This window comes from Stegodyphus dumicola, chromosome 6, assembly GCF_044657685.1.
Source record: "Stegodyphus dumicola isolate Sdum_Otavi_A_Nest chromosome 6, ASM4465768v1".
NCBI lineage: Eukaryota > Metazoa > Arthropoda > Arachnida > Araneae > Eresidae > Stegodyphus > Stegodyphus dumicola.
This window is the reverse complement of record NC_140773.1, coordinates 119,149,979-119,167,015: the sequence shown is the minus strand read 5'-3', so window position 1 is coordinate 119,167,015 and position 17,037 is coordinate 119,149,979. Positions and strand designations below refer to the sequence as shown.

Here is a 17,037-nt window from a genome sequence, read left to right as displayed (position 1 = left end):
CTGCAGCTAAGGAAGTAGCGGATATTAAAACTGTTCCTTTGAAAACAGGAGCAGAAAAAAAGCCAAAAAGCAACAAAATAGTTACGTTATTGCAAAACCATTGCGAAGAAACTATAACAGACTACATTATTTTTCAGATATTTCCTGCAACAAAATCATCCAGAATAACACGGGTTCACATATTATTGCAGCTTACCGTCTACACACTAATATATCTTTGCGGGATAGAGAATTCATCAACACTGACTATATACGCAATAGCCCAACAAGGCCTTTCTACCCAGCAGAATTTAATCTTGATACGAAATTATAAGCTCTATCAACTTTTGAGTAATATGCTGCATATAGTGATGTATCAAAGAGGGTTAAGGTACAGCCTGTGGCTTCTGTACGATGCGAGGCACCATTTGGACACGAAAACTTAATTCTGCCAAAATAGTGTTCCAAGCTGAGCTTCCTGCAGTTAGAGCAGCAGTTCTCTACAGCATTCTAGTTGGTCACGAACTAACCACATATTTTGACCCAGCGTCAAATCTCCATGCTATACGGGGTTGAAAAGGTTGGAAAACTATCGTCAAATGGGATTCAGAGAATGCTACTCATCTTGCCTACAAATATGAGCCCAAACTCCAATGAGTCCGTGAGCATACTGGAGTAGATGGCAATGAAAAAGCAGACCAAATTCCCAAATTTTCAGCCACGAACGAATATACGCGGATCACCATGGCCGAAGTCGCACATGAAAAGGACCACTAAGGCTCTTTTCATGGAACAATGGCAAAGTTTCTGGGACAACGAACGATATTGGCATGCGACATGCGACGGAGGACGTGGGCACCATCCCTCTGCCAATTGGTTAATTGGTATAGCGCCACGTCCACCTTTATCTAGAGTTTGGGCAGAATAATTAGTTGCAATACAGGTCCAAACAAGGGCATAATTATACATTTGGATGCACATTTTACAGAGTTTGTGAACACAGATTACATTGAAAATTTAAGTACATTTGGTTACATTTTACATACATTGTATACAAATTTAAGATATTTATATCATATACACTGCTTTCGTATGCATTTACTTATTAAGGTTCATTAAATGGTGCTATTTACATTTATACTGCATTTACCTTATGATACATTTACATTACATTACATTCACGTCTAAAAATAAACACTTATAGAGGGTACATGCTATGCACATTGTTTACTGACTGCCTATGTGCACCACATTTACAGATTCATTACTTGTGTTGTTTACATTAATATTACATTTGCATTACATTGAAATTATGTTGCTTTCATAATTAAGACATTTAACAGACATTTACAAAACATATACACTGCTTTCGTATGCATTTACTTATTAAGTTCATTAAATGGTGCTATTTACATTTATATTGCATTTGCCTTATGATGCATTTACATTGCATTACTTTCACGTCTAAAAAAAATAAAATTAAATAAAATTAAAAAAAACACTTATAGAGGGCACATGCTATGCACATTGTTTACTGATTGTCTATATGCACATGTGCACCACCTTTACAGAATCAGTACATGGTGTTGTTTACATTAATATTACATTTGCATTACATAGAAATTATGTTACTTTCATAATTAAGACATTTATTACACATACACAGCTTTCATAGGCATTTACTTATTCAGCTCATTAAGTGGTGTTATTTACATTTATATTGCATTTATCTTATGATACATTTACTTTGCATTATCTCCACATCTAGAACATAAAAACTTAAAGAGGGTACATGCTATGCACATTGTTTAATGGTGCTCTATGTGCACCACCTTCACAATTTCATTACTTGGTGTTGTTTGCATTTATATTACATTTGTGTTACATTGAAATTATGTTACTTTCATAATTAAGACTTATGTAACATATACACAGCTTTCGTATGCATTTACTTATTATGTTCATTAAATGGTGCTATTTACATTTATATTGCATTTACCTTATGATACATTTACATTGCATTATCTTCACGTCTAAAACATAAACGCTTAAGGAGTGCACATGCTATTCACATTTTTTACTAATTCTCTATGTGCATTAATATTATAATACATATTGTTCACATTATTATTACTTTTGCATTACACTGAATTTATGTTACCTTCATAATTAAGACACTTATAAGATATACACTGCTTTCGTATGCATTTACTTATTAAGTTTATAATGCTTATTATGTTCATTACTTATTAAGGTCATTATCCTATTTTACGTATTACAGTACATTGCATGGCGCAGCTTGCATTTTATTATATTTACTTTATATTACCATTGTACTCATGGTAAATGCTGATACACTTCGGGTAGATATTACATGCAGTTATATTACAGGTAGAGTGAAAAATCTAAGGATGGCAGAGGTCTGTGTTTAAGTCAGACAGTTTGTCCATCAGTTGCACTATCTTTTTAATTAGGTGCCGCTGTTTTATCATGTACTTACAAAAGGTTTGACGGTTCGTCTGTGGTAGATTGATGTGCAGCCCTTCTGTAAGTGGGCAAGATGTAAGATAGTGCTCTGGTGAGCCATTTTCTCCGCACGCACATTGGCTTGTGTGGCTGATGCCGCGTTTGTGGAAGTATTCCGGGAAAGGTCCGTGTCCGGATATAAATCTTACCAGCTGTGTGTTGGCAGTGTTTCTGCTGGGATCCACATAGCTGATAAAGTAGTGCGTGCGCCTCCCGGTGGCGCTGGTGTCCCACCACTTTGCCATAAACCGGTGGCCTTTAAGCGAAGTGTCTTTTTGAGAAACGAAAGGGCCATGGAATGGTTATTTGCGTACTGGATGGATCTGTCGTGGCCTCCTTGGCGAGTTGATCAGCTAGCTCATTGCCTTGGTGGCCGGCATGAGCTTTGATCCATTCCAGTTTCGTGCGATAAGGAAAGTTTTCCCTGAGGTCCTTTTGTATGCCCTGTATGATGTCTGATGTGTGGTCCGGGTTACCATCCCCAGATCAGAGATAAATTACGCAGTGGTACTTCTGAGCTGACATAATTCCTGACGGGACATGGCCCATACATATTTATTTCACTTAGGCTTTAGGAACAATGCGCAGTGCATATGTGGAGGATCGGAGTCTGACCATTATATTGACTGTCCAGAAACTAGTGCTTATTATCTCTGAATTCCATCATCTGAAAACAAACATGTATGGGTACGTAACATCTGCTTCAACACGTACGCTCTTAGGCGTATCCATAAATGCACTGAAATAGCTCCTGGAATCCCCAATCGACTAAATAACTAAATGGCATACTGCTACAACTAAGGGCAGTAAAAGAAATGTCATAAACTTGAAAAATGCATAATATGCATATGTTCTCAAAATATACCAGCGAACAAAATAAGGATCATTGTCAGGGTTTACACAGGCTGATAAGCACCATCTCCAAGTGGAACAGCTGCTGTGCCGGTGAAAATTATCAATTTAATATCGCATATGTGCATGTAAACAAAATTAGTTTCACTATCATCCGCTACTGATCTTTCAGAATTAAATTAAGAGTGGAAAGGCACATGTCTTATTTCATCTTTCGATTATTGAATAAACTTTGTGTATTTTTACGACGTTTTGAACATAAAACTTGTAAGAAGAGTTTTGTGTTCTAAAAGTCTAAAACAAAGCATAAGCACACTTTATAAAACGTAATTCCTACAAGATATTATGAGCCTTATTTTTCTCAAGTTCAATAATTGTGTTTGACAATTACTCATTTCAATTACTTTAAGCGCTCATAAGCAAACATTTGTTCTCCTTACTTGTGTCTGAGGATCACTTTCACACAATTGCCTCATGCGGTCATCTACATTCTCAGATTTATATGTAATTGGAGGATCGAATTCTTTGTACCATTCAAACGCTTTTAGAAGTTCCTAAATAAAATAAAGAAATTCGATATATTATTGAATATTTACAGTTATTCTATTTTAAATACAAAGAGATAAAAGAGAAACGTACAGGACTTCACTGATTAACGTAATTTTATCGCAGATGAAAATTTTCGACGCACAAGTTTTAAATTCCACTAATATGACACAAAGAAATTAGTTAATATTATAACGATTCAGGGGTCTTTCTAATTGCATAAATACCTGTATTAAACGCTTACTCCTCAAATGTTACCTTAAAGGTATGGTGCAAGCTATCATCTTTAGCTTAATCTAACTTTGAAAACAACGAATGCCCAAAACGTTTAAATATTAATTTTATTTCACCTCACTACTTGCGACTTCTATATTAAAATAACACAAAACAAAATACGTCGGCTTGACTTTTAGCAATTAGATGGAGCTTACAAATTCAACTGGCTACAATAATAGTGCTTCTAATCAAGGCTACAATATACTTGGTTGGAGAAACTAATCTAAATCAAAACTCACTTACCAACTTGACCTATCTCTTATTCGAACAGTAGCCTCCGAAAGCAACGTAAGTGCAGCAGCCAAAACACTGCGAAGCGTGTTTTCTGCCACACGGTTATACGGTTTTGATTCTTCTTCTCAATTTAAATTATGCCACGTGCCTGTCACATCTGCAATAATCTCTAAACTGAGCGAATACGTGAGGAAACGAGGCACAAAGGAACGATTTGAAATAAACTGTTAACTGAAATGTCACTCTCGCCTTTTTCAAGGAAAAGTCTTGGTTATTCACAGTCTCAAATGGACTTTATGAAACGTTAAGTATATTTTCTAGAGTGAGAACCGTTTGAAGCCTCATCGCAAACTCGAAGCATAGCTTGACATCTTTTTACATCCTTCCAATGGGACCTAGAAAGGAAAGCAATTTTTTATATTTATGTACAATAACATATTTCATTTTGCTATAACATATTCATTTCTTCACAAGATTATTATGTACATTCTTCCCTGATCTTTTCCAAGGCCTCTGTGTTTGTGTTGAAGCTACCAAACTGTATATGTTGTATTAGAGCGGACAACTACTCCTAAACCAAACTACACAACATGTTAATACTATGCGACTAAACTCAAGTATCCCTAAGCACTACAATCCATCCCAATGACAGGTTTATTTAGATGTGTTAGCCGTTTAGCATAATATTCTCTATTACAGCATGAATGTGTTAAATCCTATTAAACTCAAAAATAAGAAATATAAACTTTCATTACAGCACTCAGTATTAATAAAAACATAATTGCGTTATTATTGCTTTAATTTTGAGACACAATTTTAGCCTTAATATTAATAAAATAGATTTTAGCGCGTTAACTGACTGCTTTCTACTTCGTCTCCCGTCACTCATCCGTCGTTTGAAATAATTTCACAACTCTGGACTTCCCGCTGTCTTCAATAGCCTCATTTGCTGGAGGATCTGACCTGTTCCTTAGTTTCTTTGGTGTTGACTATTCGACCGTAGATCCTGCGGGACCGTCGTCCGCACTCTCCTCAAAAAGCTGAATCTTCGTCAACGGGCATCTGAATACAGCTGCTATTATTCCGATTTTCACTTACAATCTTCAGATGTGCTTACATTCCGGTCTGCTTCCGTTTCTGCCAGCTGCTTTCCTGCTCATCCTGTCCCCTTTTCTTAACTTAGGCCCTTTGCGACAGATTTGGACTATTCTGGAAGATCTTGAGGAAAACATACAAACTCACTGCTTTATATAAATAGAAAGTGATTTAAATTAGTTCATGCAGCATAGTTAGTATTATATTATATTTGTTTGTTGTCTTTGATAAATAGTTTTGTGATTTTTTGCTCTGTCTTTGATGGAAGACCGATTTTTGAACAGTGATAAACAACATAGTGCAGATAAAGAAAGCATGTCTTCAATCAGTGGCACGACTGTGAAAAAACAAAAATATCGTAAATATGATGACGATTATTTAGAGTTTGTTTTTAAGTCAACAAAAATGAATATTGAAGAATGACCACAATGTGTATTGTGTAAAAAGTTTTGGCAGCGGAATGTTTGCTCTCATGTAAATCGAGCCGCCATCTAAAAGCAAATCACTACAGCAAGGTTGGCAAACCTCGTGCGTTTTGTGCCAGGAAGTTAAAAGAAATTAAACAAAAAAAAATATACACGTTTTAAGACTGCATCAATACCAAAAGAGCTTTGTTAGCGTCTTACAAGGTGGCTTACAGAAACGCATAATTAAAGAAGCCTCATACAGTTGCAGAAGAGCTTATTTTAGCAGCTGCTGTAGATATGCTGAAAATCATGGTTGGAGAATCTGCTAAGAACCCTGGATTTGAAAGTGTGCCTTTGTCCAATAAAACTATTAGTCGGAGAATGAAACATACGGCGGAGGATATCAGCGATCAAGTATTTGAAAAAACTATAGGAGTTGGGATGGCAGCTAGATAATGTTACGGATAATAATAAAGATGCTTATTTGATATGCTATGTACGATAATAATGTTAAATAAGACCTTCTATTCTGCAAAAATATCACGTGTATACGAGCCAGTTGCCCTTAGAAAGTCCTCCACGAAGGCATCACTCCCTTTAGGCTGATAGCTCTCGTGTGCTTTGCCATAATTAAATAATCCAATCTGCAAAATTATCACTCCAGACTCAGGAACTGTTCGATATTCTAGATGCTTTCTCATCTGAAAATAATCTGAATTGCCTTAAGTGCGCTGGTATCTGTACTGAGACCTACTTACATGTCTGGTTACTATGGAGGATTACAGGTACTTATTGGAAGCAAATTACCAAGTGCACTATGCACACGTTGCATTATTCATAGAGAAGCGCTTGCGTCAAAGCATTTGAGTGCTGCGCTAAATCAGGTTATAGAATATGTGCTGAATGTTGTAAATTTTATAAAATCAAGTCAATTGAAAGTGAGGCTTTTTAAAAAATTGTGTGAAGATATGGAAGCCGAATATTCGTCTTTCTTGGACTATAGCAGTTCACGAAAGATCCCTTACAATAATGTTTTATCACGTACCTTTGAAAGCGGGAATACATATTTATTTTCTTTAAAGAGGAAGGATGCAAAAATACAGAAGATTTTGCTGATGCCGATTTTTTAATAAAACTGGTATATTTATACAACATTTTTGAAAAGCTGTGTTATCTTATTCACTCTCTTCAGGGAAAAACACATGCGACTTATTTGTATTAGTCAAAGGAAAAAATATCAGCTTTTATAAAAAAAACTCAAACTATGGAGAAGAAAATGATCCAGGCGAAGATTGTTTTTTAATATTGCAACAACTTGTGACGTCAAATGAACTTGAACTTTCTGAAAATATAAAAACCATGTTTGAAAGGCATCCAGCTAATGATCTGGTTTGAGAAATACTTTTAAAATAAAAATTTCGATATATTTGCAAGGATCAAGATTCCTTTATCACTAGTGCTGCGTCTGAATTCACTGCTGAGGAAGAACAAAATCTTATCGAATTATCTTGCGACAACAGTTTGAAAGCCAAATTTGGCAGCATGGAATTGGCAGAAATTTGAACTTCAATGAAAGATAAGTATTCCCTTCTAATTAAGGGGATACTCATCTTTCATTGAAGTCCAGGCTCGGGAAGATTTTTATTCAATTTTCGACGTAGCTTGGTTTTGTGTGAAGCTTGGTTTCCATCGGTCGTGTTGCAGGATTTCCCTTAGTTCAGTTAACCAATTATTCAAATTTTTGTTATCTTTTCGGAACTCCTCAACTTCCCCTCGCATTTCCTCGCCAGGACGCAAATTTAGAGTTAAGTGAATTGAGTATTTAAAAGGGTGAGTCCTGAGTTTATTCAGAGCGTGTTTTCGCTAGCCAGCGCACGTTAGGAGTCTGTCTTTGCTAACACGCGGAATTGCTGATGCGCCTTTTTGGCCGTTTAAATAATTATCATGCCCGGTAGGTTACCAAGTCAACTTAGTTAACCTAAACTTCAAGTGCTAGTCCAGCACTACTCTTTATCCTCGAATATATTGTGTAACGATTCTTAATTTCCACCGCAAGTTGTCGGTGTCATTTTAAGTATGAAATGCATGCCTTTCTGTTAAAGGCATGCATTTCATATTTAAAATAAATAAAGAGTTATTTTTACCCTTCTTCTGTGTTGGTTTGATGTAGCCAGGTTCTTTAGTAAGATTTGTACAGTTTATGTTGTCAAAGAGAACACGATCCTACAGTGTAATAAAAAGCAGGGATAGAGCAAAAATCAACATGAGAAAGAAAATGAGCGTGGCCATATACTGCTTAATTCCACGGTTTGAGAAAATGTGCATTGATTTGCAGGCTCATCCATCACATTTAATGTTAATAGTAATTATTAATTTAATGTTATTAGTCAATAAAGTAAAAAAGTTAAATAATGGAGATACACGAGTTTTATTTATTTTATGCCTTATGATTAGTTACCGTTTTGCTTAGGATAGGGCTCTGTAGAATACTTTTAATTAAAAAGAGGCGCCGCAACTCGGAAAGGTTTGGGAGCCAGTGTCTTAATCTATGCTGTTAGCCGAATAACCCTGTGTAGGTTGCGATAATTATTCAAGTCAAATAGAGGTTCCGATTATGATTTACTTTCACGATACCTGCATAATATTTAACTGACATTCATTTCTAGTATAAGCATAGTCACGATATTTAACGCTAGATGTCCGGAATTTGGGATTCTGAGATTCCCGAAATTAGCTAGGTATACCACAGTCTGTTAGACATAACAGAATACGTTTACTCCCTCACGTAATCTCATGGGCTGGATATTCATTTCCTGAACAAAAATTCCTGTTTCGAGGTTACGGCATTATTGGATTTCTGTAACACGGTTAGACAAATTGTTTCCAGCCGCGAGCACAGCTCTTCATCCGGTAGAAACATATTTGCGAATTTGTCCAACAAATGTATCATTGGGTTTAAGAAATACACACATGTGCACAATTAAGAGAATTTCCGGAGAATGTATATTTTTATGAAAAATATTGAAAAAAAGGTATTAATTATGCCGCCAAGGAATTATGCAAATATTCAGAGTCGAATACCTAAGCCTAAAGGTGCGAGTCTGTAAACTGCTTTTGTAGGGGATATAAGCCCATGAGAGGTGTGCTCGTACTTCTTCACGACTTTCACCGTGTTTCCTGCAAGAGTTAGGTAAATTTTATATGACATCAGGTAATATGAGAAAGCACGAACGTACGGATGACAGAATGAGATGGAGTATTGTGGGTAGATGGTAAGTAGACAAATCACAAACGCAGGTGGATACAGAGCTCATTGTAAGACCATTATTGTCTGTAATTTGTGAAAACAGTTTCAGGACACTAGATCCATATCGAGAAAACTTCCACAAGATACACCAAGATCCGCAACGAAGAATGATTGTTACTTGGCATTTTCAGCGTGGTGACGCGGGACTACTACAGCTTCACAGCTCTCACATGAGCTGCATGCTGCCACTGAAGCCTGAGTTTTACGGTTTACAGTTGCCCGAAGCCTTCATGAGCTCAGGGCACACCAGCGGCCGAGCGGTAAAGTCGCTGAACACTGGTACGTTCCGAGGTTCGAATCCCGCGAATGGCTGCATGTGCGTTTTCGTGGATTTCCCCCCATGTGTAACGTGTATACGAGCCAGTTCCCCTTAGAAAGTCCTCCACGAAGGCATCCCTCATCTTAAGTAGATAGCCCTAGTGTGCTTTGCCATAATTAACTGCACCAAACACCAAACACCATACACTTTCATGAGCTCGCGTGGTATAACAGAAGACGCGCTGTTTGCGTCTCACTTACTGCAACACACAAGAGAATGACTTTAGCATGGCGCAGACAACAGGCAACTTAAAGACATGCGACAACATGCGACTTAGAAAAGACTTCAGTGGAGCAGAGTGCGTTTCACTGATGAGGCGAAATTTAGCTCGGTCACTGATTTTCGTCTACCTATATCTGGAGACAGCCTAGAATACGGTATTCACCATCTCTTAAAATAAAAGGATCATTATGGTGATGGAGGTGTAATGGTTTGGGAAGGCATTATGTTAGACTATCTCACATACCTGTATATTTTTTAAAAAGGATCCCTGACTACTATGATGTATAAAGGGGAGATCTTAGAACTCTACGTTCTACTTTTTAAGAGCCAGTGCGTCCTGGGTTTCTGTTAATGGACGACAACAAACATAAATCCACATAAACCTCAGCTATTCAACGATTGCGTGAAAAGTGAGGATATTCATCGCATGGATTTGCCAGTTAAAGTTCCTAACCTTAACCCTATACGGCATGTCTGGGACGCTCTTGAGCGGGCAATTTCATCTCGCCGTCTTGTTATTACTAGAACCATCCGGGAGAGGAAAATATCCTTGCTGCAGGAGTGGTATTGACTGCCATAGGGACTTCATGTCCAGTATGCCTTTACGCTACGCGACCTGGCTGGCTATGAGAGGGATTTATACCACATAGTATAGTAGACTCATTTTTAGTTCAGTATCACAACGTGCATTTTCGACATCTCTGTACTATGAGCTTTATTGATAACCATGAGTTGGTATGTCTCTTTCTGTCTTATAAATGTATATTCATATGAAATTTCATTAAAATCTCTGCATTAACTTTTCATAAATTCGACGTAATGCGGAAATTCTCTTAATTTTACGCACCATAATATACACCCAGTTGGGAATAGTGGCGGTGACGGTCCGGACATTTGCATTTATTTGCAAATTTTGCGATCGTACTTTCCTTTCTTCCCGACGCGCTATATTTAATAGTCCTGAGCGTCTATTCAAAACACTAATAGTATATCATATTCTATGCCAATTTTTCTAAATTACTTCATTGATTTTTCACATTCACATCATTATCAAAATAATTACCAAATTCTTAAACAAATTTAAAGGATCTTTGAAACAATAATTAAAACATATGTTTAATAACAGAATAATTTTAATAACCTTCCCTAAATAAAATAATTATAAGTTTTAATTCGTTACTAAATCAAGTTTATTCATTAAAATAATTAAAATAAATTACTAATATTCAAAATACGAGTAATAGTAATGATCAGCAATTCCCATATGTTCATGATTTACAAATTTCTAGCTGTACTATATAAAACCTTACTTTATTCATATAATAAATACCTAATATAAAATTATAAAATCCACAGCACGGTTAGAGTTTCCGATTGACGAATAAAATAGAAAAAAGAGATGAAGTGAAAATAAATTTAACGCGCACAAACTTGAAGCACATTCTTCAAACATACATTAACGACCTTCAAAGCACTGGGAATGCGTAGTTTAAATCATTTGGGATGTCCCCTGGAAACACGTATTTAATCACTTTTAATATAAACCTTTGGCTGGGATAATTTTAAGCGCTGCAGATGACAGTATTTTTTTCCTTTTCTGGATCTTAAATAGATCAAAAACGATGTTTCATATGCATGAAAAATAAAATAAAATTAGTAGGTCATGGCAAATCTTTAATCTTTGTCGTTAACACATTTTATAATTCCGTACGTGAATTTTCCAGCTGCACTTACGACATTCTGTCAGACTAGATGTAATGAAGCAGATTTAGATGTAATAATGTAGGAACGTTAGGCTGCGCAGATATTAAGATGATCTTAAGTGAAAAGTAAACTTGGCAGCGAGGCAGATTAAATATTCATTTTTATTTCAATTGACAGTTGTGGCCACAACTCACTTGGCACTCTAATCGTGCCTGTTTCCAGTAGATTTACATTTTTGATATTGTTTCTATAGAAGAAAAACAGCGCGGCAGCATCTTAGCGGTTTCAGAAGTAGAAGCAAAGTGCATAGTTATCTAGTATTGCAGCTTATTCGATTTCGGTTCTCTAAATTTTGAGCAATGCCATATATTGTCGGATTCATAATTTAAGCACTCTAATAGATTTCGTTTTAAATTTTGACATCTTCCTGGGATGGTTTAATATACTTTTACTAATTTATTAATTTACGTTTATATATATATTCTTGATATATATCAAGAGAAATATTGTAACAGATATAAAATGTACTTACGTTTTCTGAAACAGTCTCAGAACAAGACATAGATTTCTTATGTGCTTCTTCTCCTAAGTGAAAAAGCGAAAGGAAAATTAAAGCATCCGTAAAATAAGTACTGCAGTATAAAGTTTTAAATCAGGCAAGAATACAAACTGACAATTTTAGAACGAAATCTCTTTTATGAACGTTCCGTTTAGAAACTTATTTGCTCGTCTGTTTACAAAATTTAGAGTTTCCTTATAAAAATATTCAAATTGTGAAGTTTAACGAAATTGTCCCAAATCGACACATAATTTGTGAGGATTTTAAGTTTTACTAGCGCTTATTTTATTTTAAAACTTTGCTACCCTCTTTTATTTTCTATTTCCGGCCGCCAGATTAAGCGCGATTAGATTTGTTTATGCAAATGAGGTTGTAAACTATATAAGTATTTAAGATACGGCTTTTCTCCAAAAGAGAGAGAGACTTCTCGCTGCCTTACCACGCGCGTGCTTTTCAGTCAGTTCATGTCTGCCTTTGCCAGAACTTAACTCTCGCTGATATTTGAAGACGAACTGTAGTCTTTTACATTCCGCTCACTACATACGTAGTGTTAAAAAGGCCAATCTTCGCGTTACTACTCTCTGTAAAGCATCTAAGTTTAGTTTTTATTTTAGTTAGTTTAGTTCTTATTTTCTACGTTTTAGACCACAAGTGCTGGTCGTTGTATCCCGATGTGCGAGACGGCTGTACGCTGTGGGAAATAAAGGGTAAATTTTGTTTTGTAGCAAATTTAATATAATTAAGTGAATCATAGAAATCAAAATTTTAATTTGTAAATATTCAAAATTTTAGCTACACAACAAGTTTGGATATATTCATTTATTTGGCTTATTAATTCTAGTGCAATCTAGTTCGATTATTTGGTTTTACGCGACAGCGTATTCAATCTTGTACACCCAGACAATGGATATAGGTGAATTTTCATGTAATAAACTCAATTTTTCATGATAAAAATTAAGTCAAACTCTTAGTATTTAATATCAATAGTTGCAGAAAAATTAGCTCTGTAATTTGATATAACTTTTGTGTTCCCAACTTCAATTGCATTTTAGCTATGAGCTTTAATTAATAGATTTTTTCCGTTGTCATTGTGATTTCTATTCTGTGGGAAGAAATCTTTCTCTTTCCGGTAAAATAATCGTTTTTCGAGTTTAAAGTGCACTTTCCTTGGGACTGAGTACAGAGTTGTTGAAATTCCAATTTTCTCCCTTTCGCGAGGCGTGGCTGCTTGGCGACTGCTTGGCGACGTGGAGTTTCCGTTGGGGTTTCAAAGTGGTGGTTTCGGCGAGATTGTTAGCATGAAGGATTGCTGAAGTTGCAACTGGTTTCATTTTTGGCGGGGCGTGAGCACTGCCAAGTTGGTATTCCCGCGCGTTCCCTTTTAACGGGCTGTTTTGAGGGACAAGGTCACTTTTTTGGACTTTTGACTCACCCTCGGAGGCTGTACACGCCGGCAGCAGATTTTTTTCCGGAAAGATGCAATTTTCTACCGTTGGATCTACGGGTTTCTTGCCCTTGTGTTTTGAGCGAGGGCCCTAGTTTTATGCATCATGTCCTCGACCTAATTATTTTCTCATCAGTTTTTTTGGGTTTGAATATTTAACGTTTAAGTTACTCAAAGAAAAATAAAATAGAAAAATGCAACGAAAGGTGATGCCTGGTATTTGTGCCGTTAAGAAGAAAATTTCAGTGTCTCCTCCACGAATGGAGTCTTCATCTGTCTCGATGTTTCTACGACGCTTCTAGAATTATTTCCCACTATGCAAGAAATTCCTTCACTGCTAGCTCCGGGGTCGCTACAATAGAATGCTTCATTTGGCTTGAGTATGCTTCTCGTTGTGTCTACGACCTCTGAGGATGGGTCCGTCGATTCCACTATCCGATTTCCTGATGTAACTTCAGAATTCTTCTCTTGCTGAACGACTATTAACTTCAATATTGGATTTTAAATCAACTAGTCCAAGGACTTGTAACCTCCATAGTGCATCCTAAATCAACTAGAAACTTCTCGGCTTCATTGAAATTTCATCTCCTTATGAACTCTTCTACACTCCTCCACGCTTGTCATCCGTCCTCCTGGGCATCAATGATAATTCTTTTTAATAAGAAGGTTTTCTCCTCCTTCACTTGCCTGCTTGCAGTATTTACTCAGATAAGTTTTTTTTTTTTATTTGTAGTCAGACGTAAAAAAAAAATTCTGCAGTTAATAGTGATTGAAATAACTTAATTAGTTAAATTAAAATTTTGTAGTTGAGTAAATTAACCTAATTCTAAAGAAATCATTTTTGTTTGTCGATAAAGCAAATTATTAGATTGGCTAAGGAAATATAACCTTATTCAAATTATTTAATTGAAACCGTGTATGTAACTTAGTTAGATTGGTTAAGGAAATAAGTTCTTCCTGAAATTATTTAATTGAACTTGTGAATTTCTTTCATGGTGAAGATTGATTTGTAAAGGTGTCATTATTTGAGCTTCTTTGCTCCTCTTAGGGACTAAATTGCTTGTAGGATGTAATAGCCTGAATTAAATTAATATTTTACCCGGTTAAATTATTCTTTTTGAAAATAGAAAATTACTATGTGCAATAACTTGAATTCCATTGGTATTGATTAAATGTTACTATGTGCAATAACCTGAATTACATTGGTATTGATTATTCTGTGTGAAATGTTTCTATTTTTTTTTTTTTTTTTTTTTTTTTTGGAAAGTGTAACTTGTTAATTATTCTTTTTCTTCCTCCCCGGGGAGGGTATTGTTAATTTATCCAAAGTTTTATCTGATTATGTTTACCTGAATGTAATAGAAATAATAGTTGATATTATAGAGTCGTATGATAAAAATAGTATTACTCTGTAGGGGTATGCATTTGTAGAAATCCATATTTTACAGTTCAGCTTGAATATAATTTGCTTTCTAAGTTAATTATAAATTGTGTAATAATCAATATGTTACAGTTCTGATTGAATATAAATTGCTTTCAAATTAATGGATTAAGTAATTGTTGAAGAATTTAATAAATAGCCTCACTTTCTAGATCAGTCAATGTTTATTTTTTTTTGTGTGCTCATGATTTTCACCAGTCTACATCTCAAATTGATTTCAGGGTTAATCCGAAAACACAACGCAAAACGTACTGGTTTTATTGATGTTGGTATATATATATATATTACTGTTGTTAGAAAATTTAAGCGTTATTGTCAACTGAGTAGGCAACCTTTCAGGTACTTACTATCGAAACACATAACAATTTAACCCTTCTCATCTTTGTCGTATCTTCTACACACGCACGAACAAGGCTTTGAGTAAGCTCTCTATTCCTACTCAGGAATCTAGTTATGTGTCCAAGATAACTAGATTTGACAACTTTACCATGGCATTTTATAATTTTGAATCTTCAAAAGCTTCTTTTCTGTTTATTGCTGTAATTTACTCTGCGATATATGCGATGCCCTTGTATGACCGTTTAAGACACTGAGTGAATGCCAAGAACGTTTTTTCTCACATCGCCTTTGCTTTCGACATAACTGTGACTGAGAACCGTTAGTTAACCAAAGCCGAGAATCAATTCACTATCCCTATGTTTTTACAAATTCCACAGCAATGTAGTCTTTCTATAACTCATTCAGTAAACATTTTCTTCCAAGCTCAATTACTCAGTTTTCTACGAGAAGGAACTTCGAGAAAAGTGACTACCACAATTTAAGTTCTGAGTCCGTACCCAACATAAACTTAAACTTATTAGATGGTAGGATATTTTGTCAGAATGCCTTCACTGATTTAGGAAGAGTACTACTTGTGTGCCGCTGGCACATTTTATACCATTTATCACATTAAGCATAAAAATCTACATTTTTGATAAACTTAAAGCAACAGATACGAAACCTATGTGTTTAATGATCAAAGGGAAAATGTTGATATTTTGTTTCTCAAATAGTTTGATAAAAGTCCGTAGGAAAAAAGATATAACACTAAATTCGATCTTTCTCAGAATTGTTTATCAAACAACATTAAAAAATTGGGATAATATTTTGACAAACTGCCTTCCTAGATGTCTTCTGTGTTTCTAGCGTGAGATGAAACGGACAACAGTGTAGTTTTATAAAGCCTTTGACAAAGTTACGTTTAAGCAACTACTCTAAATCTGAGATAAAAGTAATTAGGCAAGGAAGGGTTTAGTAATGAGAAAGTTCCTGGAATTTTCAGCAGATTGAGAGGAAACTATTTTCAGGCGAACATTAAATGGAAAAGTGTGTGGCACGAAAAATTCCCTAAAATGTATAGGATTGTGACAGAAATTATTTGCTATTAAAATTATAATGTGATTGTAGATCACAGTTAATCTATATGTCAGATAAAAAATAGGAAGAAACTGTTTGAAGCGAAAAACATCTTCAGTGCGAAGGAGACAGGACACTTTTCTAAATAATTATCGCCAAACAAGTGTTGCATAATAATGGCTAATGCAGGTAGTCCAGAAGCTGGAAAATGAAATGACGTTTATTAAAAAAGGAGATTTTGAAGATATTTAAGAAGAATTAGAGCAGATATCAGACTGAAAGCGATACTACTCGGGATAGCGTGGGCCGTTAATTACAAATCACAGTTAATCTGAACACTTTTAAAACGTATAGAAGATATAACCATCATTGTAATTCATGAAAAGTATATTTTTTAAGAAAGTGCCTCTATTTTTAAGCAGTTTAATCTAGAAAATACCTGCGCGTTATGACGTAAGTTAAATCACTATTTGTTTCAAAATTTTGCTATAATCAATGAAAGAATAAACGTTATTAGAAATGAAGAAACATAGTAATAAATCACATTAAAAACAATGTTTACAAGAATCCTTGCACTATGTCATTGAATTCAAACTCGTGTGAAAAAATCTATTGGAATTTTTGATTTTTTTAGCAGATATTTTTTACGATCTAAGGTCTGTTGTTATTGTGATTTAGCTCACTTGTCTGACAGTATCATTAGAAGACGTTAATGAGTTTTATTGTTGCAA

General features: G+C 35.3%; 1 protein-coding gene across 3 annotated transcripts in view; it reads right to left on the bottom strand.

Annotated features, from left to right (window-relative positions):
• Positions 1-17,037, bottom strand: part of LOC118204708 (uncharacterized) — an 85,156-nt gene that overhangs the window by 49,824 nt on the left and 18,295 nt on the right. For all 3 annotated transcript variants that reach the window (XM_035377007.2, XM_035377009.2, XM_035377008.2), the window contains exons 2-3: positions 12,000-12,052; positions 3,798-3,911 (exon numbers count right to left, since the gene is read on the bottom strand). In XM_035377007.2, coding sequence (XP_035232898.1) covers positions 3,798-3,911; positions 12,000-12,052 — 167 coding nt within the window. The remainder of the gene's footprint in view (positions 1-3,797; positions 3,912-11,999; positions 12,053-17,037) is intronic.